The sequence below is a fragment of the Leiobunum rupestre genome, chromosome 5, assembly GCF_980474605.1.
Source record: "Leiobunum rupestre chromosome 5, qqLeiRupe1.1.hap1, whole genome shotgun sequence".
NCBI classification, from domain to species: Eukaryota; Metazoa; Arthropoda; class Arachnida; order Opiliones; family Sclerosomatidae; genus Leiobunum; species Leiobunum rupestre.
Genome location: NC_143388.1, coordinates 72,405,646 through 72,428,449, shown reverse-complemented (window position 1 = coordinate 72,428,449; position 22,804 = coordinate 72,405,646). Strand labels below are relative to the sequence as shown.

The 22,804-nt window shown below is 34.8% G+C and overlaps 1 protein-coding gene across 1 annotated transcript in view; it reads right to left on the bottom strand.

Moving 5' to 3' along the window:
• The window catches only part of LOC149945817 (ATP-binding cassette sub-family C member 1-like), a 53,631-nt gene that overhangs the window by 27,461 nt on the left and 3,366 nt on the right, over positions 1-22,804 (bottom strand). The window contains exons 2-7 of the mRNA XM_090176724.1: positions 19,247-19,384; positions 9,110-9,364; positions 8,052-8,255; positions 5,924-6,070; positions 5,105-5,198; positions 4,857-5,041 (exon numbers count right to left, since the gene is read on the bottom strand). Coding sequence (XP_090032850.1) covers positions 4,857-5,041; positions 5,105-5,198; positions 5,924-6,070; positions 8,052-8,255; positions 9,110-9,364; positions 19,247-19,384 — 1,023 coding nt within the window. The remainder of the gene's footprint in view (positions 1-4,856; positions 5,042-5,104; positions 5,199-5,923; positions 6,071-8,051; positions 8,256-9,109; positions 9,365-19,246; positions 19,385-22,804) is intronic.

Here is a 22,804-nt window from a genome sequence, read left to right as displayed (position 1 = left end):
TTACGCAACTGCGTAGAATTTGGTGGACCTCCAAGGTCTGTTGGACATTGCTAGCTTTTTTGCGTCTGAGTGTGGCTTGGAGTTTAGTGGATAGAAGTGTCATGTTCTGCAGATTAGTGGGCTGAACAATGGAACCAGCCAACCCTTGTTTCTCCAAGGTAGCAGAAAGCAACACTCTAACAAAGGGACATATCTTGGTGTATCTTTGCGTACTAAATGGGAAGTTGCCTTATTAATAATCGCTTGATGCATTTTAGGTGTTTCCTAGTTTCGACGAAAGTTTGTAAATGCTATAACTTCTCAACCGTTGGTTGTAGAGGGAAAATGTTTCCACTTTCTAAATATGAATCGACCATTGTGAATTCAAAAACGCGCGAGTCAGTGCCGTAGAACCAATATTTAAAAAGTTGTCAAAAATGAGTTTTGACGGTACCCGCCTAAACCATTAATTGTTGGCGGACGAAACCGATAAATAACGAAAGATATTGGAAAATAAATAATAGTTGCAATTGGTTTCATCGATCTATCTAATATATTTTTCTAGCAGAATTAAAAAGAGGGCAAAAATTTCACCTGTCGAAGACTTTTTAAACAGAGTGTACATAAGTCGCAAACCTTTTAGAATTATATTTATCGTAGAATAGGTAAGTCATCTAACAATGTCCAATTAATAAAGTAAGGGATCCTAGTGGATTGCCTTTGTTTGGGAAAATGTTTACGAAATAAATTTTTCAGAACAAAGAAGGCGAATATTTGTGGAGTTTTTCCAATCTTCCAGTAAAAATCACAAGGATGTGCCGGGGTAACAATTTAGAGTTAACCTCAATGGTTTTAGAGAAACCAATGTGCGAATATCCAAAATCACTCTAAAGATAGTTAAAATAAATAAAAACAAAGTGTTTTAGTGCACTATCAATTTTTCCTTTAATTATAAAAATTAAAAGCACGACTCAACTAGTTTCGGCTATTGCGAATTACGCTGCCTACATCAGGAGTTAGATAAATCGTTATTTCGTCTTAAACGAACACGTCAAAAAGTCACGTGATATCAATGGAGATAAAACATACACTTTTTAAAAGAAATCAGTCCCGGGTACAATATTATCGTGGTTCAAGTTATTTTTGTTTTTAAAAATCTTAATGGTTTTCAAAAAATTAAGAGTTTTGAAATTGGAATTTTTATGTATAAGTCTAACTTCTTTACAATCAATAATGCGAGTTTCTTTATTGTTACTTTTTTGTCAGTATTTTTAAGAATATATTCCACAAGGGGTGAACAGGGGATCTAAACTTATACATAAAAATTCCAATTACAAAGCGCTTAATTTTTGGGAAACAATTGAGATTTTTAAAAATAAAAATAACTTAAACCGCGATCAAAGACCGGGCACAGATAATATTGTAACCTGGACTGATTTCTTTTAATAAGTGTATGTTTTTCTCCATTGATATCACGTGCCTTTTTGACGTGTTCGTTTAAGACGAAATAACGATTTTTCTCACTCCGGATGATGGCAGCGTAATACGCAGAAGCCGAAACTAGTTGAGTCGTGCTTTTAATTTTTACCATTATAGGAAAACTTTATAGTGCACTAAAATACGTTGTTCTTTTATCTTAACAATAATTTTGCACAAGCGATAGGTATTTCTATATAATTATGCTTCAGAGATTTTGTACTTGAAAAATAACATTTGAAATCTCCGAGTTATACTATTTTCTTTAATAATAATCAGCTTGGCACCACTTTAGCCCTGAGTCATCAAGCGGCTTTTGAAACCATTTATTCAGGTGGCCGGGTTACAATGCCGCATGCGTAGGAGGGTGGTGGCAAGCACTTGATGCCACGCGAACCAACAGTCCCTACGCTTATTATAAACGTTAGCCTCAACAAGTTCTTATGGAATAGGATACCGAAGAACTCGGAGGAAAACCCCTAAACCAGTGGGGAGAGAACTTGCAAATTCAAAGTAGAAGGAATTGTTCCGATTTTTCACCCAGTGCCCCAAGCTGCTAACCCCTCCGCCACACCAATATAATGCATATATAAGTTAAAAATATTATTTTTTAAAAGATATGCATCCTAAGTTCCTCGAGAGCACGGTTTCAAATTAAAACAAGTTGGCAAGCCAAAATATACCTCTCCTCGGAAGAATTGTCCCTAGTGGTATTAATTTCTCGAGATAACCCTTAAAGATATATCTCCGCAATTTAGAGTTATTTGTTAAAAATATTAACCCATTTCTATCCCGCCCGGTATAAAATTTTAATTATAATTAAAATAATTGAGACGAAACGACCAATTTTAATTTATTCAGAATATCATAAGTTAAGTAGTTACAACAGTAAGTTAGACGTACTATAACAATGCACAATTGAATTAAACCCTTTTACAGAACAAGTTTATCAGTTAAATATAATACGAAGCAAATTTTAATGAAATAAATATCTACAGAGGCTTTTTGGAATTACTCGCTTACGAAATACTTGCCGCATCTTTAACGCTCATTTTATTTCAACACTCGCCCTTGATGAAGATACCGTAGATATCTGGTAGTGGACGACTCGTTCACTTCCTGTTGACGTTGTGACGCATACCACATGAAAAAGACCAATGCCGTCCAATTTCCAATATCATATAATGACTCGCACACCCAAGAAATCATTGAATGCGTTAGAAATCGTAGATATCCAAATATCCACACCAAATGTATTTACAAGAAGCAAAAACCTTACCATCAACAAAGCACAGAGAGCCACTTGACAAACCGCCAGCTCTTAAAGCAATTAACGTTAAATTATCTCCTTTGAATTAACAGAACTATATATAGGTCGTTAAGAAAGTGGACCACCCACAGGGTCTACCCTTTAACCCTCTAATCTCGGCTGACTGCGCTAAAACAAGATTTAACCTTTAAAAAATACCAGATTAGGCCTTCATAAATTCATTAATAAAAAAAGACTTTATTACCTATTATGCTTACGATGCCTGTCTTAATTTCAGTGAATCTAAGCAGCTATCGGTGGTTCTGTGGTAGAGCGCTCGACTGCTAAGCCGAATGGTCTGGGTTCGAAACCTGGGTGGCGCATTTGTTTTTAATCAATAGAGAAACGCTAAATTAGAATTTCTTCGATGCAATAATTTCAATTTCAATTCTATTTCAATTAAACCAAAATTTCCTACTCTATTAAATACGCTTCCGATAAAGCTGAAGGTCTAATTTTCAATAAGGCGTAACACGTGTCGGTGGTTTTGTGGTAGAACGTCCGCCTGTCAATCAGGAGGTCTCGGGTTCAAATCCCGCCCGATGCGATCGCAAATTGATACTAAGACGAATACCGTGTACAACTGGTGGAAACCCTGCCATTGGACGTTGAGAGGTAGCATTACACTCAGCACTCGGTCCGTCCCAAAGTCCTTAAGAAGAAGTTGGAGAGAAAACGCCCATATAAACACAACAGACTCAACATGCACAACCATCAGAACACAAACACAACAAATTCAACACTCACAACCTACGCATAAACATTACAAAAACGTAATACACCAAACCGTCACGACGGTGAGCGAAAAAACACCATCCAAACCAAACCGCAAATGCATCCGTTAACGCTCACCGTCACCCGGTGGTTTTGCCAACCCTTTGAGAAACTGCGTACGCAGTGATTACACTTTGCACCGAAAATGCGAACGCGTTCGCAGTCCTGACAGACAGACAGACAGACCCACAGACCCACCCACAGACAGACACGGTCGTTGTATAACCCCTCCTAGGGGACTTTGTCCCCTCGGAGAGGTAAAAAACACATTTTAAGAAAATAAAACCTGGTCACTCAGGAATCGAACAACGTACGGAAGGTTGATATGGTAGAGCGTGAACCGCTCGGCCACACTAACAACCTCCGCAAACATTTATATAAAACATAAAACTTAAATTTTAAATAGTATTTAAACGATTAGACTTAACTTATGTAGTGCGAATACTTGCACCGAGGGGTTAACCACACTTAGAAAGTATGTACATCGATTACGCCGGATTTCGCTAAGATTAGCACTGCCAAAGACAGGGACTTCAAAGATTACGCGTAATCCCATTAGTAAGGCAAAGGTACAGCTCTGTACATTGAAACATTACTCGGCGCAACAAGATCTATCTTTAAACAAAATTTCCAGAAAATAACCGGTAAACACATTTTGATGTTAAACGAGCGGGGTGCTTCATGAACAAGTCGAATAGATACACTCCTTATTTTAAAACCAACAGAAATGTTTTATATAAACAGCGTTTTACGGATACATTATAATTTGCTCAACCGCAACTCTTGTACACGTGGGTACAATAGCCGCTATCCACCCTCATATCTGCTCCTTAAGACGGCCTCTGAAACTGTTACTCCAGTGGGCAAATTATGGAGGTTAAATCTCTCACTCCCGATGGCGGAGAGTAAAGGTCAGAGTCCAAACCTTTGCTCCGGACAATATTTGGTTATCACGCATATCTTGGGAGGAACCGTGAATGGATACCACGATACAGGACTATCTGAAACTAATGTGCTCTTATAAAAAATGTCGTTAAAATTCTTATCTGTTTTATGACCAAAATAGTATCCGTGGACATCACTGCTCACTAGCGACCGTAAGCAAGTCGTATGTAATAGGGATAAAATTATCGTGCGCTAAATTGCATCTGTGTAAGTGGCTTAAAAAATCGTCATATAAATGAAATTGTGTCTTATAAATTTCATGTACTGCGACCCACTTTAAAGTGACAGTCAAAGAGAAAAGCCAAATTTGCTAACCATTAAATTACCCGTTAGCGTCCTACAGAAGTTGCATGTGGAAACTATATTTAGTTACCTGGACTGTTACTGTCCCTTTGACTTTCTCCATATTTCCCAAAAGTGCACTTAGCAAGGATGACTTTCCGCATCCTACTTCTCCGATAACTGCCACTAATTTTCCTTTCGTGACTGTAAAATTTATGTCTTGAATGGTCAAATTTTTTTCCTCCCAAGAAAAGGACGTGTCGGAAAGAGAAATTACTGAAAGAAAGGGAGACAGTTTAATTTTTAATCAACATATGTTTTAAATGATTTAAAAATTACCTTCATTCGTTTTATTTTCATTGATAAGGTTGATGTAGTTCTCTATTTCTTCGATTTTTAAAAAAAATCTTATTCTATCAACAGAAACCTTAGCCTGAAAAAGATTAATTTTTAATGCACATTTATTTGTTTATGTAGATTGGATGATCTGCCAGGAACCACGTTTAGTATTTCCCCAGAAGAGATGTTTTAGATAAGCAATGAAATACCGGAATGATTTATTTTTTTTTAGAGCGAACGAATTTTATGTTTGAGCGTGAAGTGGACATAAGATTTGGCGAAAAGTGGCATTTCTTTGAGCGCCTGCTTCTCGTTATATTAGTATAAAGAAGTTTGGGCATATTTGCGTGTTAATTTTACAGTAAAGAGATATTTAATTAAATACCGTGTCCATGTAAACTGTTACTTCAAATAGCTCCAAAGACTGATTTAAATTTAAATTGGTTTCACAATTATATTCCAGACGCTTAATATTTCTAACATCTATTTCGATATTCAAGTCGGTAGACGTCATGTAGAAGTTCTATCTTTAAGGGTTAGTGATGAAAAAATATAGTTTTAGCTTTCGGTTGGAAGTCTTTGCCTCTGCAACGAACACCACTATTGACGGAAATTTCGAATTTGCGCAATTTTGTGTAAGCAATTATATTTGGAATCTGGTTTTGCTAATGAACTAAATATTTTAATAGACCATTAAATCTTGCTTGTAAGTTATATCAATGGTTTAACTATAGCCCAAAAACCTTTTTCAATTTGCATTAAAACGCTATTACTACTTTAATTTTAAATTAAAAATGTAAAATATTTAAAACCACTTACCAAAATTAGAGAATTGACCGCCGGGGGCATATACCTAAAAATATTTCGACTTTGGGCGAATAGCCGGAACACAAAATACAGAGTTTTGGCGGATATAACACCAAAGTTTTCGTCTTTCGTGTACATCACCAATGCGAAAAGAAATCCCTGAAATGATACTTAGATGCAAAACAATGTTTCTAATTGTAAGTCGAATATTTTCGAAAGCGTATTTGCCCATCGTCTATGTTTCTCTAGATATTGTCGTCTACACACTTTGCACAATTGTTCTTAGTGTACAAATTAAGAGAATCATTCTATTTATGTTCACTGTCCGAAATTGAGGCCCTTAAGACCCTATGATTTAGTTTTTATTTTAAGGTTTTTCGGGAATAGAAGAGCCGCCATTTGTATTTAGTTCTGTTCTTTCCGCGTGCCAATTTATGATTTTGGGTTCAGTACTTGTTAACTATACACCTGGGATATCAATCATCCACTCAAATAGCTGGGTATTTGGTTATTACGTCACTTTTGACGCTCTTAAATTAAAAGGTTTAGTTTTCAAACCCTTTAAAATATCATTTTGGTTTAAATCACACATCACGATGATAAAATTAATGATTTTGACCTTGAAGATTTAAAATAAATTTTATTTTTTTGAAAACATTTAATTTTTAATTATTCTTAGGAATTTACCACTTCGACCTTCGCTTATAAAGTGTTTTAGCAACAATAAGAGGACGTCACTATAAGCGTTATTTGAAATCGGTATCCTGCATATTGCTTACCTTAACCATTTGATTGAAGGAAGTAAAAAGGAAAAGAAGGAAACGGCATATTTTTCATGCTCTGAATGGATGCAAACAGAATATTATTATCACTAATTCGCATTACAAGCATAAACTTTGCCATTTCCACCCATTCCAGTTTGGAACATAATATAATCGATTCCCGTTTATATTCAAATATTTGTCCTCCAACCATTCGCATTTCATTTGACATATTGTGACCGGATAGAAAATCCATTTCCAACCATTCAGGAGCTAAAAATATAATATCCATACATTTCTAAACCGAAAATAACGTATAATTTCCGTGGTATTCTCACGGTTAAGGTGGTGTTTGAAAATAAACTTTTTCCGTGCAGCTCTTTATAACGAACATTCACAAAATAACATTTAAAAAAAATGGTTTGTCCACTTTTTGGTGGAAACAAAGTTTAAAGGTGTTAAAAAGTGTACTAAATATTAACTAAAATTTCTTAAAATTAAAATTAAAATAAAGGTAAAATTCAAACATTTAATAATTAAATCTTTTTTTAGAAGAAAAAGATATTACTTCTTTAAAATTGTATAAAATGTAGGTATAACAAAATTAGAAGAACCCCCAACTTGTCCAAATGATAAATTGGTCGTAAAACTATTGACAGGTGCTTGGCGAAATTGAAGAAAGGGTTTCGGGAATATCGGGAGAGGCTTCGCGACTTCTCGGGCCGTCCGGGCATGGTACTATTGTATTAAGTCAAAGTGGCGTACCTTTCGCGGGACGATTGATACACCGCGCGTTGGTTATCTCGCTTGGATAATGGTTTCGGAGAAAGTCATCTCTCCTTTTATGACCGAAAGCTTTTTGCTTCAGGCATGTCATAGTTTAAGGAGTTTAGGAAAGGCAGTTGGGAATAGACAAAAAGTTCCGTTGAGATTTGAAATTTGTATTCTTGAGGACAGAGAAAAAAGAACTCCATCCTCACTTCGCATTTGGAGCTCTTTCAGAGCAGAACATTTTTTCGTAAAAATAAAATGGTTTTTTGTTACGAAGTCAAATTATTACATTAAAATTTAAGTTAGCCCACAAATTGGGAACATTAATTAAATCCCGCTTATTATTAGTATTTAAAATTAGTTTACTCCCAAACTTAATCTCCCAGCATTAAATTAATTATAAAGGAATTGAATCCAGACGGTTGGACTTTTCTTTAAAAGGAGCACCATAAACTTTAATAAAAAAGAGGTAAATATATCAATTGTGTGTACTTAAATGTCATTGACACATTGTTTAAATTAATATGACCATTTAGCAGAACCATAATACGCATTTCGTATAAAGTAATCAAATTCAAAATGACAATAATATAAATATTTTTTTATACCGGGAATGCTAGGGCAAACGCAATTGTTGTTGTAAAGGTGCTTAATATCGCTATTTTTCGTAGAATGATATTTTCTTGCGATTTCAAATGGTTAATTTGCTTCTCGAAAGACATGTCCCATCCGTAGAGTTTCAAGACTTTGATTCCGTTCAGTATTTCGTTCATTTTCGTCACTCTCTGATCTACGATGTTTATAAAACGAAGCTGCAAATGAACATATATAAGTAATACTAAAACCGGAAAAACAGCTTGATATACATTGACGCGTATCATTGCTGTAAGGAATGGGAACGGATGTAAGGTTCATATTTGTTGCGGGCTTTTGTATACTGCTGTTATTCTAAGTCATTGTGGCTACATTGTCACCCCCGGTATGTATTTTTACGGTACGGGGGTATATAAATCCATTAATCCATGTGGCTACATTGTAATAAACTTGTTAACAAGAATTTTCGATGTTTAGAGCTCTTTTCGTTTGTAATGAGGATTAATCAATGATTTCGATTAACTGAATTACAAATATCTCCAATTAGTTCTGGCTTATGACTATACATTTCAGATGACTCCTAACGCAAGCCGTCATCAGCGTAAGCATGTCCAGAACAATTACTGAGTATAATAATGCTTGCTCCGCATCAGTGAAGACACAACCTGGTCATTAAACATTATGATTATTGTTGATTTCCCCCTGCATTATTGATGATATTAGTTAGCCATCCGCCTTAATGGTATTAGATAATATTTTCTAGATCGGTGATTTTGCCGCTTGGCCATTGGCCGTATCGCTTTTCAAATGCCTTATTCTTGTTACAAAAACAAATTAGGCTTCTACAACCTTGGATTTTTTGTTTTTTGCTTGATGACCGTGACTCTTATTGAGGCCACACAAATAGTACACACGAATTCCATTTATGATGGTGAAAGGCTGGGCCTCTCCAAAACTGTTAAATCATCGCAAAAACCAACTAACTTGAGAAAATGTGGAAATATAACGAAGTTTTTATCCAGTTGCTGTCTTGTGTGCGATAATCGTTAGAAAATGGCGCATAAATACATACTTCAAATCTCTTCTTCAATTTCATCAAAATGCAAACGATGATAAAGGCAACGAAGGTGAAACACATTCCGTACAACCCGGAAACTCCCATGAACAGATAAGTGAAGTAAGAGATCAGCGCAACTTGAATAGGAAGTGATGCTATATATTGCAATTGTGAAAATGCGTTTGCGACACGTTGAACATCCACGGAAACAAGATTCAGCAGAGAACCACTGGAAAATTTGCATTTGGCTGAGCAGGATAATCTAAGGGCCTAAAAATACAATAATATCTAGAAGAATGCATTTAGGTTAAAGGATAATACATATGCAAAACTTTCCCACCTCTTGTTTAGCGAAAGAAAATATTTTATAGGCCCGAGTTATCTTACCGTGCATCAGAGTTCATTAGAAATTTAAAGATAATGAGGTAGGAAATTTCGGCGGAGTAAAAGCCCTAAAGAGTTATGCCAATCAAAACAGCAGGGAAAAATCAATGAGTAGGAAACCTAACCCGCTCACAAAAGAGTATTACAGGGTTGCTATATTTGCTATGACAAGGCTTTTTTCTCAAAAACTATTTGAGATTTAATATTTAAGTTTTCAGTGGTATGCATATTAAGTGGGGAACGTTTAAAATCGAAAAATGAAGAAAACTCGAAAACGTTTTCAAGTTTCTTTTAAATTTATGTTATGAATGATAGGGGCTAGATACATATTTTAAATGAGCAAATTGTAGAGCAAACTTGTAAACCTACAAATTACGTCAGTTCGATCACAAACGAACAATTTTTCACTTAGCAAAAAAGTTCGCCATAGCAGATTAGAGATTTATTTTTCAAAGCTTAGTTAATTTTATGTTTGGCATCCAGAAACGGATATAAACTATTACGCGTTCATTATTGTCTTCACGTTCGCCAAAACCAATTCTTTTCGAGAGCTAATTATAGTTATTTTACATATATAAGGTAATTTCAGGGCCATCGAAAATTAGAATCAGGACCTCTTAATGAATTTTTAATATTGGTACTGATACATTATTTAAATTGGGATTTTTACGTGTCTAGAGCAGTGAGAAGAGTCCAGTTATGACCTGAGAGTCTGGACATCTGTTGATTGGCAATCAACGCCCACTACAAGAGTTTGAAAATACGTTCCTAATTTCTTTAACTTCATTGGGTTAAAGGCGGTCTTGAAATTGGTTCAAATTCTTAATCAAATTTCCGCGTGTGCAATATCTTTCAAGCTCAGATTTCGGTTAAATAAGGAGTCGTTGTTACCTGTAACCGAGAAACAGGATTGCCAATGTAACCATAAAATCTATCAAATCAACTTAAAATTAAAATGGATGGATTCCATAAGTGTTAGAAAGAAGAATTAGATTTATATCGAAAAAGAATACAGACGTTTTTCAAAATTTCTACGAAATAGTCTAATAAGGCAAATAATAATTAATAAAAATAATATGTTATCTTTTTTAAGAAGTCAAAGCTAGTGTCAGGGTTAGCAACGATTTTTAAAACGAAATCTGTATCGCTTGAAAATGTTTCGTAGCATGCTGCTATGATGATGGAATAAGCGTTTTGCTAAATTACCCACTTTTTTATACAAAGCTGCTGTCAGTGTAGTTTTCAGATGAATTTTAACATTCAGCATCCTTCTTGAGTGCACTTCATAAGTTATGGTTTGGGTTAACTCAATCACAAAATAGATAATAGTGTAGAAAATTCCTTTCCAAATTGGGTCGTTGTTTTCCACAAAATCAGTTATTAAACTGAAAAGTATAACACTTCATATTATTGTTGTATTTAGTGTACGTCATTTCAATTAAATTTCTATTTGAAGATAATATTGTTAAAATGAAATTATCATTTTAAGGTAATATTGTTTAAATAAAATTATAATTTTAAGATAATATTATTTAAGTATAATTATCATCTTAAGGTGATATTGTTAAAATAAAATTATCATTTTAAAATGTTGGTTGCACAAAAAGTCGATATTAATAAAATCGAATTAATGAGGGCTTGTTTTGAAGCCCTGGAAGCTCTCTTTCCAAAAATGTTACTGTCGAAAAAATTTCCAAGCCTAAGTGAACTAATTTTGGGATAATTTTCTCCTCCGTAGCACGAGCAAACCCAAGCTGTAGTTTTATTCCTTAAGTAAAAGGAACTGAATTGGAGTGATTCTGTTACTTGTAGAACTAATCATAATAATAGGCTTATTATCAAAATAAAATGTTTTTTTTTACGCGCGGGCTTCGCGACGCGTGCGACAAGACTTTTTTATGGGCGAGGAACCTTCGGTTTCATATAATTTTTCTACTACGTAGCCTTGTGTATGCCTATCTCAATTTCTATTGCGTAGAATTTTTTCTGGGTGTTAAATCAACCTGCATTTAATACTAGGTGTATTTCAGAAAATTAGCCAATGATACCGAATAACTCGATTTACACTATTTTGACTTATTTTTAAAATAAAACGTTTTTGATGAAATTTTCTGTACTTGCTATAATTAGACTCTTAAATGCGCCTTCCCAATCGACCGCCATCACCTTACAGTCTACGGGGAGGGTGATTAAAAAAAACGGTTTTGGGGGGGATGAAATTTCTTTGGTAGAGGGCTTGCTCGTTGGTTGTCTGAAGGATTATGGCGGGGCCCAGTAAACGTTTCTAAAGAGAGTGTATAAAATATTTGCACTTTCTTATATATCATTAATTAGCCATAGCTAAAATTTCGTGCAACCAACACTTAAAGATAATAAAATGGTGATGAACCCTCAGAACTGGAGCTAAAAAACGTCAAATTTTAGTGGGCGCAGCTTCTCACTGAGAAAAGGAGTGTGAATCCACATAACAATGGCTCCATATGTAGCAGAGCAGAATCCTATCAAAATTTAAGTGACTACTTAAAATGTTTAAAGTCTTTGTTGGTCAGAATTAAAGACGGACTTTTTCTTTACAAAGCTTCAGTTAATTGTCCGTTAATTGCCAGGTCGTTGCTAAACCACGTTAAAGGTTTTAACAATTTCAAAAGTTTCATTTCTGGCCTAACTTCAGTTAGATAATTAACGATCTTAACATAAATTTCCTCGAAAGCTTTCGCACGTGTTTAGCAAAGTATTTAGATCCGTGATGAAGTCGTGGTAATGTTATCCTGGAACATTAAGTAGAAAACGGGGTTAGAAAATTTTAAGAAAAATATTTAGAAATTTTAATTGTTTCAGTATAAACAAATGTTACTTGAGTTACTTTGCCAAAAAAATCAACTCAATGGAATTTTTTGGGATGAATTTTTTTAAAGGTACCGAAAAATCTATTCCCTATACTTCCGGTTAAAAAACGAAGACTTTGTTTCAGAACTAATAATCGGAATATTTTATTTTCATATAAGGCATATTCCACCTCCTTAGATTCAACCCCAAAACAATGCCGGGAGCAGTGGCGTACACCTGTAATCCCAAGCGTTTGGGAGGCAGAGTTTGTGGATGGCCGTTTGAGAACGACCACCAATCCCGCAACGGATGGTCGGAATACTTCCGCCACGGGTGTCCCCACCCCTAGCTGTCCCCGCGTAACCCCCCTTGGCGTGGCCGTTACACATCCCTCGACCTGATTAATCAGGTGGACGAGCGGACTGAATTTGTCCCACACGTTACAATCACTAATAAAAAAAACCCCGAAACAATCCCGCAGTTGATTTTCCATCGCCATTATCGGGGTCGGGCTAAAAAGTCCACGGTATTAATATATACAATACTATCGTATTTATTCAGTTGAATAACTATAGTTACTTTCTTGTGTCAATAAATATATAAAAAAATTACTTACAAAATATTGAAGGCTTGAATTGTGTATAAGAGGTCGGAAATTATAAAAATAAATAAACCAAAGAGATAATAAAAGAAATACTTCTTCCCAAGTAATCTTAACAAAGTTGAAAGTTCCGGTACACTAAAAACGAAAATCAAATTTGGTTTTAGTTATTGTACTATAACGCAATAAATGGATATCGGATTTCGTAAAATAACGAGACAATTAAAAAAAAAGAATATAGTAAGCTGAAAATACGTGTAGCGATAGTGATAATGCTAAAATCAAGTGCGCCCTTTGTTGTCGGTAAATAGCGCCCAGTTTAGGTTAATCTAGAAAATTTTCATCTGATAGCAGCAATAGTTTAGGTCAAACTTACTACCAGAGATCCTGGCAGTTATAGAGATGCGAAACTCCGTCGAAAACCTTACAAAAAATGCAAGCATCAGCGCCGCCCTTCGGCCGGGAGGAAACGCCCGTTTCAAGCCTAGGATCTCTGCGATTACTTCCCACGCACAGGCGTCGCTGCGATCGGCAAAAATTAAAAAAAAAAAGGTTTTCTTAGGGTATAGGGAGTTTCGCATCTCTATAACTGCCAGGATCTCTGCTACTACCATTCTGTTGTTAATCTTTTACACTATTTCTGATTAATACTAAAATTATGTTGACTTATATTTCTAGAGTTGGAACAAACTCTAGGATCAAAACTAATGTTAAGGAAAACGTACGCCCGATTATCGAATATTGGAATATTTTATATAAATTTCATTGATTTTAAACAAATTTTCTCAAAAACCTGATTTCTTCTGTTGTTTCTATTGATATATCTCGTTTTCAAATTTTCAATTATTTTCGAAAATCCTCAAATTTGTTAGATTAACAAATGTATTTATCAGACTTTCCTGTTAATTCTAGGTCTTCTCGGACACAACAAAACATTTAGCAAGAAATACTAACTTGGGAAAATGTTTTGTTCTGTCTAATTTTCCTGATTTTTGCAATACTACTTCGATTTAAAATCCAAATTTTTTTAAATTTCACAGGATTTTGCCCTTAAATCTTGTAATGACCCCCAGGTTTTCTTAGTAACTTTAGCACTTCTTTGATGAAAGTTCGATTGAGTATGGTGAAAAAGTTAATAGCCTAATGGGTGTAATTGTAAAGTTTGTAATTGACTGAGAAAAACGAAACAGTTTTCAAGTTAAACACCTAATAACCTTATAATTTTAAAGCTAAAACTTCTTAATTACTATGATAAAAACTTACAGAAAATAGTGTGGTTATTACTTGGTTAATTTTATTGATAACTTGAAGTTGATTTGGAAAACAAATTATAAATTTATGATAAATTGTGACAAAGGGTGATCTAGTCAAACTTAATTTAATTGAAATGAATAAAAAATCTGGAAAAATCAGAACATGATCCGAACTTTGAAATGTCAATGAACACTTCTACTCTTATAATGTGATATATTTATATAATGTGATATATTGATTATCACTTTGAACAATAATTACTTATAAGTAATAAATTGACTTAATTATTTGATTAATTGTCAAGATATCGCGTGAATTTCTTAACTAATCGATTACCCGAATGATAAATACTGAAGGACGTGTACCCGATTGTTTTGATAAAAACTCAATTACTCGAATAACGAAAATGTTACCTTTTACGAGTACTCGATAAACCACTACTCGCACAGCCTTAGTGAATTCCAATGATTTTCATATCACTTGCGCAACTGAATACTTAAATGTACTTTCAAGGAAGATTTGTCGGGGTGTTGAACTCTATTTAAAAATACGGCATTAGGTCTACCTTCGTCGCATTCACAAAGTCCCACTATGATGACGTTTCGGTGACGTTTTTAAATCGATTTCACAGTTCTCACACCTCCCTTGAAGGTCCGTTTAAATGACTTCCATCTCAACGTGTATAACCGACCATGTTCAATTCGCATTTAAACCAATCTAATAGGCTAACACAGTGATGAGTTTTTTTGAAAATTGGTGATATCTCTGTCAAATTTGCTTTCCATTTTTCAATTAGAAGTCACATTCAGGCTCCATATTTACTATAATATCAAAATTCGTTCGCCTTCGATAAAATCTTATTATTTTAATTATCACGATGTTAATAATCACGCGTAAAAGCCAATCGACCATTAATTACTAGGTCGATCTTTTAATGTGCAATCTTACCACAATTTGCTTAAAAAAATGCTTTACCTGTCGGAATTCATTTTTGCATTTGATGGTTCATTATTATGAGTAGGTTCCGAAATCCACCATTTGGAAATCTCAGATTTTTTTAAACTTTTGTTGATATATTGATAAATCACCCTTAATATTTTCAAAACAAAAATTAAAAAAATTAACACAAAACAAAATTAAAAGTATCGTTGTTATAACCGTAAAAAAATTGATGATCGAGAAAACCAATCATCCACATAAAATTAAAGTAGCTTAAATCATAAATATATTACCAGGAAACTCTTTATTTATACACTTTGAATGTCTCAGGAAGACGTGGCCCATATCAGTATCACAGAAATGGCCATGGTTTACAGCCGATATTTCCTTGAAAGCTGTGGTTAGCTAAACACGCCGCCGAGTTGATTTTAAGCTTTGTCGGAGTCTGTATTCCGTTTCAAACCATTTCATTTTAATAGATAATTTTATCGTAGAACAAGAAAAATTATCTGTTTCTTCAAATCATTATCTGGTGAGTTTCTTTCATTAACTTTGTGGAAGGTATTGTTAGCGACACCAGTAATCTAATGAATTTTAAAACAGACGCCACTTCTTACATCCAACGTTCACCCGTTTTCCCAGACGCATTCGTCGCTTTGTATAGTTTCCTGATATTACTTACTACACTTAACAAAAAACATTGGTTAAGAAATCTCAAAGTAATATTGGCATATGGATCTCTGAGCAGGACAATTAACAACATATCAAGATTTGGTTTAAAAATGTGTAATTGAATATGGGTATTAATATTAAATTATCTTATCAAATGTCCTAGATTATATTAGGAAACACCTTCTGAAAATCATATTTTCCATTTGGCACGAGTGTTTTCCACATTTTAAAACCCTAAATCTTTTTATTAAAAACATAGCATGGCCTCGTGATTAGGGCTTTCTCGAATATCCACTTAGTGCGTGGCTTTAGCAACCACTCCATGGGACCATTTCAGACAGGGAAAGGTGGAAAAAGAAGTATGTGCTTGTAGCAGCATTTCTTAGTCTATGCTACGAGTGGGTCCATAATTTAGGTAGGGTTACTCAACTTTAGATGGCCATTAGGGTCAGTGCTTATATTCCGGTGATCCTGGGATTTCAAATATACTCTAATTATCAATAGTCTCTTCATAATGCAACGCAATAGCGTCCACATCCCGGAGCAACAGCTGACATAATCCATCGGACCCTCCGAAAACGCAGCAATGAGATGTTTCCACCAGTTTGCGCTTAGTTGCGGGATGGCCAAGTATAGACCTCCAGTTGGCATAGAGCGGGAGTAAAAGATCCGAAGTGAAGGTAGCAAAAGGCGGACAACGGTAGCGGTCGGGGATGGTTAACATTTATGTAATAGATAAAGCTCTCAAAATTATGCGTAGTACGTTTTGATCACGTAATTTATATTTCTGTGTTATCCGACTAATTTTTTGATAAGTTTTTAAAATTAATCGGAAAAACGACGTTTTTTCGATAAAAAGCTAAATTTCACGAATAATCCATGTTTTTAAATCCTTTTCCGAAATATTAACCGGTAAATTTCTTAGTTTAATTTTACCCTCGAAAAAAATCAATTTAAACATGGATAATGATTAACCGTACCCGACCTCCGGGAGAGTTCATTAGTGTGCGCGTTGGCTAGAGCGTCGGCAGTGCGGGAACCTCCTCCAGTAGCCTTAGCCCACTCCCTGAACTAACCTGACCGAAGTAGCTAAGGGGAGGATAGGACTATCTGACCAAGGGTAACATGCCACAGTGCACCACCACCCTTATGGGTAACAAGTGCCGGATCCGACACCCAGTAAAGCACTCCTTCGACCGTTAAGGGCCATTTAATCAAAGTTAGATAAACAAAATTTGATTGCTGCCCATAATTTATATCTGCTTTCACCTTAGCTATCCCTCTGTTATTGCACAGGAGCGACCTCTAACTTTCTATATTCAGTTATTGCGTTAAAGGAAATAAAAATGTAAGTAAATTTTTATTTAGAATAAGTTCTTTATTTTCTTATTATTAAAGATCTTCTTATTATCTGCAATGGAAGGAGTGGTTTACAAATCAACATAGAATCCATTACACAGGGGGGGGGGGGAATATGACTTATTGTAGGACACGAATTTTTAATACTGGCATAACCTCATAATACAACCTGATTAAGTTGAATTACCGGGATAAAATTCCGAAGGTGAACCAACGGGCATCTCTTCGTCGAACTGGGCAAATAATATAACCCGTATAATAAAGCCTATGGTTTGGTCTTTGGAATTCTGAAACACGATCTTTTTTGTTTATGTCGGATTCTCGAAAAATCGTACCTATAGCTTTAGATTTAACTCAACAATTCGTTTTAAATTGTGTTTAACAAGTGGTTATATTACTTTAGTCAAATATAAATTTGATCTACACGCATAATTTAAGCTTAAATTGAAGCTTGTGCTTGCACTTGTGCAAAGCGTATTGTCTTTGGAAACCACAAAATAAAGATTTTTCACCGACACTGCTTTGAAAATAACTTCTTTCACCAGTGTGTAGAAATTCTACTCTACGGTAGCCTTCCACTTACATCTGTGCTATTAAACTCCCGCCTAATATGTAATATTCACTTCTCAGAATATCCTAAGAAACGATGCCCCGAGCACTATTACGACTGTCGTTCTAAGTATTTGATACCTTGAATCAGATATTGCTCACCCATTCATCCAATGATAGACTAACTTTGAACATACGGACGCGTCCTCTTCGGGCGAAAGATGCTTTAAAAGATAAATAATTTTTTGTAACAAAACTGAAATATTGAAAGGGGATGATTTGGTATTTTAAAATTTTTAAAATAAATAAAACTGAGATAACCGTCTTGAGTTTATACACGGTCTGTAAAAGATGTTACCGAGCATTCAACTGAACTCTCAACTTCATACAAGTTTCAGTGAAATTTTTGTAACAGAACGTGTTGCACTGTATTTCAGAAGGAATGTCATTCTCCTTTAAGAGACGGAAAGATAATTATTAAATAATTCTGCGATAGTTTTGAGTGGTTATGTTTCCTTATATTATTAACAGTTGTAGTTTTTATTAACACCATAAGAAAGCTACATTCCTGTGACAAAATATAAAATATATTTTAAAATAAATTGCATAAGTTTCGATGGATTTATTTTAGGCTTATTTTGTTTATCGAGTATGTTTATTTGGCCCAGTAATTTTAAATATGTAGTCAACGTGACAAAAGTAGTTTAATAGTATAGAATTTAATACAAGGACCAGTGGATCCCAACCAAGCTCTTTTCTTCGTGGACAGAGTTGGGAAGCTTCAAAGAAGTCAATTCACCATTCATTTTGTAATAAAAACATTGGTTTTAAAACTAAATTTTAGACTTTATTAAAAATGCAGAAGCGTTATTTTGCATCAAATGGATCCATGGATCAACAGAGTTCGTTAGTTCGTTAACCAACTGAACAATAATATCAAGATTATCCAACTGTAAGGTTGGCTGTCGGGCGCTTTGGACCGCCGCCGAAAGTTCCGATCCGACTCCCCCTCTCTTCCATCGCTTTTATAGTTCTTACATACGAGCGCTATCTAGGCGCTTTAAACTTTAAGATAATTAAATTAACAAATTATCACAATGCAATTTTTTAATATAAATATTTATATAGAAGATTTAATTTTAGTTTGTGTCATAAAAGTATATTAGTGGGATAAATTACTTTATCGATTTAAAGAACCCACCAGGAGCTGCTCGAGGTGGAGGACTATAAACTTGATCAAGATCAGATTATTTCTCTATACAAAACTGCTTATTCTTGATTGTCCTGAAGTTTTTCCTAATAATTTGTTGATCAAAACCAAAAATGCCTAATATTTGTTAGTTTTTCAGAGATTTCAACTTTATTCACAATTGAGAAAATGATCTAAAAATGTTTGTGGTCCTGACAACATTGGTTTTTAATATTTCACGAGTTTCTACTAATTAACAATTAGCAAATTCATATTAATTTACCCCTTTTCAGCTAATGCGGGGGGAGACAATCGGACTTAAAGTTGAAAAATCTTTATAATACTTTACCAAAAATTAAACTAATAAGTTGCAACTTACCTCCTCCGAAATGTAGCCTTCGTGTCCCAGATGATACCGAGGTAAAGTATCTGATTTAAACGATAAGGCAAATAGGGCAACAATTAAAATGTATTCACTGGAACTCAGCACGAACTTTGCTACATCGTCTATGACGTCCTAAAAATATAAAATTTTTGTTTGATATTTACTAGAACTGAGGAGTTGAAACGAACTCGTATATACGGTATTAATTTAGCTATTTACTGATAGTTATTCTTTAATATACCGAGAGTTCAATCAATCAAAAGTCTTAGAATGCAAAAGCCTAAATAATAAAAGTTATTCCACAATAGTTAAATATAAAATTAACGTTAATACGAATTAAATATAGTTTATACAGATCGAAGAAATTTGACTACCCTCGGTTAAAAATATAAAATACGGATAATTAATTAAACAGTTTTCTTGAATAAATTAAATCCCTGCCTTCAGAAAGGCTCAAATTGAATCCCTCGCCATAAAGTGCTAGTGAAAGTGTTTTTATCTCAGTCATATGACCGTGGTGTAAAACCGCCCCTCTCCTTCTCAAGCTGGCAAAAGACAAAACATGCGACATTTCCTTAGCTCACAGTGATCCCATGAAACCATTTACATGTTCGCGGCTTCAGGCGTACCACGTATCTCAGTATGGCGATAGATATTACCAGCTTCAGCGTACTCCCCCGCTTGTACTCAATGTCTAGGGTGAACCACGAGTTTTTACTTGGAAACGAAAGTTAAAATTACCCGAGACACTCTAGATCAGACGAAGTCCTAAATATAACCAATAACCCGCAAAAAGCATGGTCTTTATTTAATTTTTTTTTCAAACCCCGCCGAACAATTCCCGGAAAAAAACCGGATAACCGAGCACCAAACATTCAAGATTCTGACAGTCCGAAAGCGAGAGAAGCCATGATAAAAGAACGCTCGATAAGTTGCGCTCGAATATTCAATTACCCTCACTTAATCCCTCGCGCCATGTCGCAAACGAAATAATCATCGCTAACCATGAATCTGGGAACAGCAATGACTTTTCCATCCTCAAGCCATCGTCATCCGAACATCCGTATTGTAGTTTGGCCTGTTTCATACCGTAATCCGGGCATCCGTGCCGTAAGACGAGAAGAAATGTCACCGCTAAACAAGAACCCCATTTCCAACCCCCCCCCCCCCCCCCAATGTGTGGGTGTGCGGGTCTTGCGCCATCCAAGCATCCGTTTCCGTACCGTAAGCGAAGAGCAGCCATAAAAAAGTAATCCATGGATGAGTCAAAATTTTCCATCCCCCCCCCCCCCCACCTTTGTTGAATAACCAGGGTCCAATCGGAAATAGCCAGTTAAACGTAGAAAATGCTTAGAAAAAGGCATAGGCCCTCGCTTTTATCAGTATTTTAATTGATATATTTAGTGTTCAGTGTATAAATTGTTTTGCCCTCGCTTTTTCGAGCCCAAGATGCCAGAAGCTATGAATGCAGGGACTGAACCCTTGGAAGATAGTAAAAAATAATCAAATTTTAATTAATCTATGGGCCAAATGTATTATTTTGTTTAAATTCACCGCTCATAATATTTTGAGTAGAGAAAGTAACAATAGTCGTGGTGACCTAACCATCACGAGACTCAAGTTGAACTTTTTCCGTAGACACTAAAGGACACGACTCGCATTTTCTCGCCATTTCTACAGCCTTGGTGAATTAATATCGTTGGGCGAGGGTTAGGAATATTAACTAGACCATAATCGTTATCCCAACCACAGTTTATAGAATCTACACTGGTTGGAGCTACCTGTACCTTCGTACATGCTAGCGATTAGGTCCCCTTATTGTCTACTCCCTGCCAACCCTGTTCCAGACTTTGCGCCACCTGTATATTATAAAGAGTACTAATGTACTTTATATACAATTGGTTAAAAATTAATTTGAAATATAAATACCACAAAAGCTTCACCTGTTTTTTATTTAATTTACATATTTTAAAATATTAATTTAAAACCAAGATTAGAGAGAAAAAAATACACGTGCCTATCTACGCTAACGCTTAATAATAATATCATATTTTTAACAGGAAGCTTAAAACACATTCCAAAATACAATTTTTAAAATTATAAGGTGTTTTAGGATTAAATAATATGAAAAATAAAGAATTAGTATAAACAATATTTTTACTTTAGTTAAATATGAAATTCAGAAAACCTTCCATGACCCACGTTTCTATCTACGCTAAGGCCTAATAATAATATCATATTTTTAAACAGGAAGCTTAAAACATAATACAATTTTGAAAATTATAAGGTGTTTTAGGATTAAATAATAAAATTTTTTTTCATCCAAGGCTGGAGTCCCGAAGCATTCAGTAAAATTAAATAACTAGAATTCGTTAGATGACGCTTTCGGCGCCTTAGCCAGATTTCAAACTTCTAAACGCGGGAGTAGAGAGTAAGTGGACCCTCCCAAATCCCAAGCGCCCCAACCTGTGGAGATTCTATAAACCGTACCCCAACCGTTACGTTACGCATTGGGAATTGTCCCAAGAAGTTGCATTAAATTAAAGTTTTCTGGTTCCCTACAGAAAAGAACTTTTGCAGAGTAATTAGAAGACGTGGAGCATGAAAAATATGTTTCACCGGTTTTTTTTATTTCGATTTTATACTGAACCGTAATCAAATATAGCGCACGACATAAGCAGATTGTATATTATATTAATGAAAGTGGTTCAGTAGGATACATGAAATTGATATTGTTATTCGCAACCTACAGTTTCGATAGGAGGCGCTAAGAACTGTCCAAAATGACGCGGTCTGGGGAAACCAAAAAGGGAAATAATTACAGATCTTACACGTTTATCAATTAAGTTTCATGACAATTTCAAAGTTGTAAAATTTTGTTGTTTGCAGTTATAAAAATAATTGCACATTGAGAGGAAATAGGTAAGATTTGTTTCCTAAAATGAGAAAATTAGCGAATAAATGGAATAATATCTTGTAAATGGGAAAGAAGCATACTAAAGCTAAGGTTGTTTGTTTAGACATTTTGCCGCCCGATTGAATGTTAATGAATTCAGTGTTTGATTATAAAATAATCTGATTCGTTTTAATGTGACTAAATCAAATGAATGACCTTGAAGACATAATTCAAGGTAATTCAGTTTTACACTATAAACCGTCCCCTGCACGATAAATGTTACATAGAAATGACAAATTATTAAAAAAAACACTTTCAGTTATTCATTCAGTAAATTAATTAAAATATTTAAAAACTGGACATAAAATGTTCTCATTTATTTCAATAAATGGGTGATAATTGGAACTTTGCCCCCTTTTTATCAAGAACGTTTTTAATAGTGAATGAATTTGCATTTGGGCCATGGACCATCAAAAATACCTGGCAACTCTTTCAATTCGTTCGTTAGAAGTGCAAGTTGTGCGATTTTTCATTTTACCTGGCGTTTCACCCCGGAACACAAAGAAGCAAATGTATTTCCACAATACTTAAACAATTACATAACGCCGGTTTTAGTATTGTTCTACTATATTTCTATTTCTTCGTTTACCCTGAGA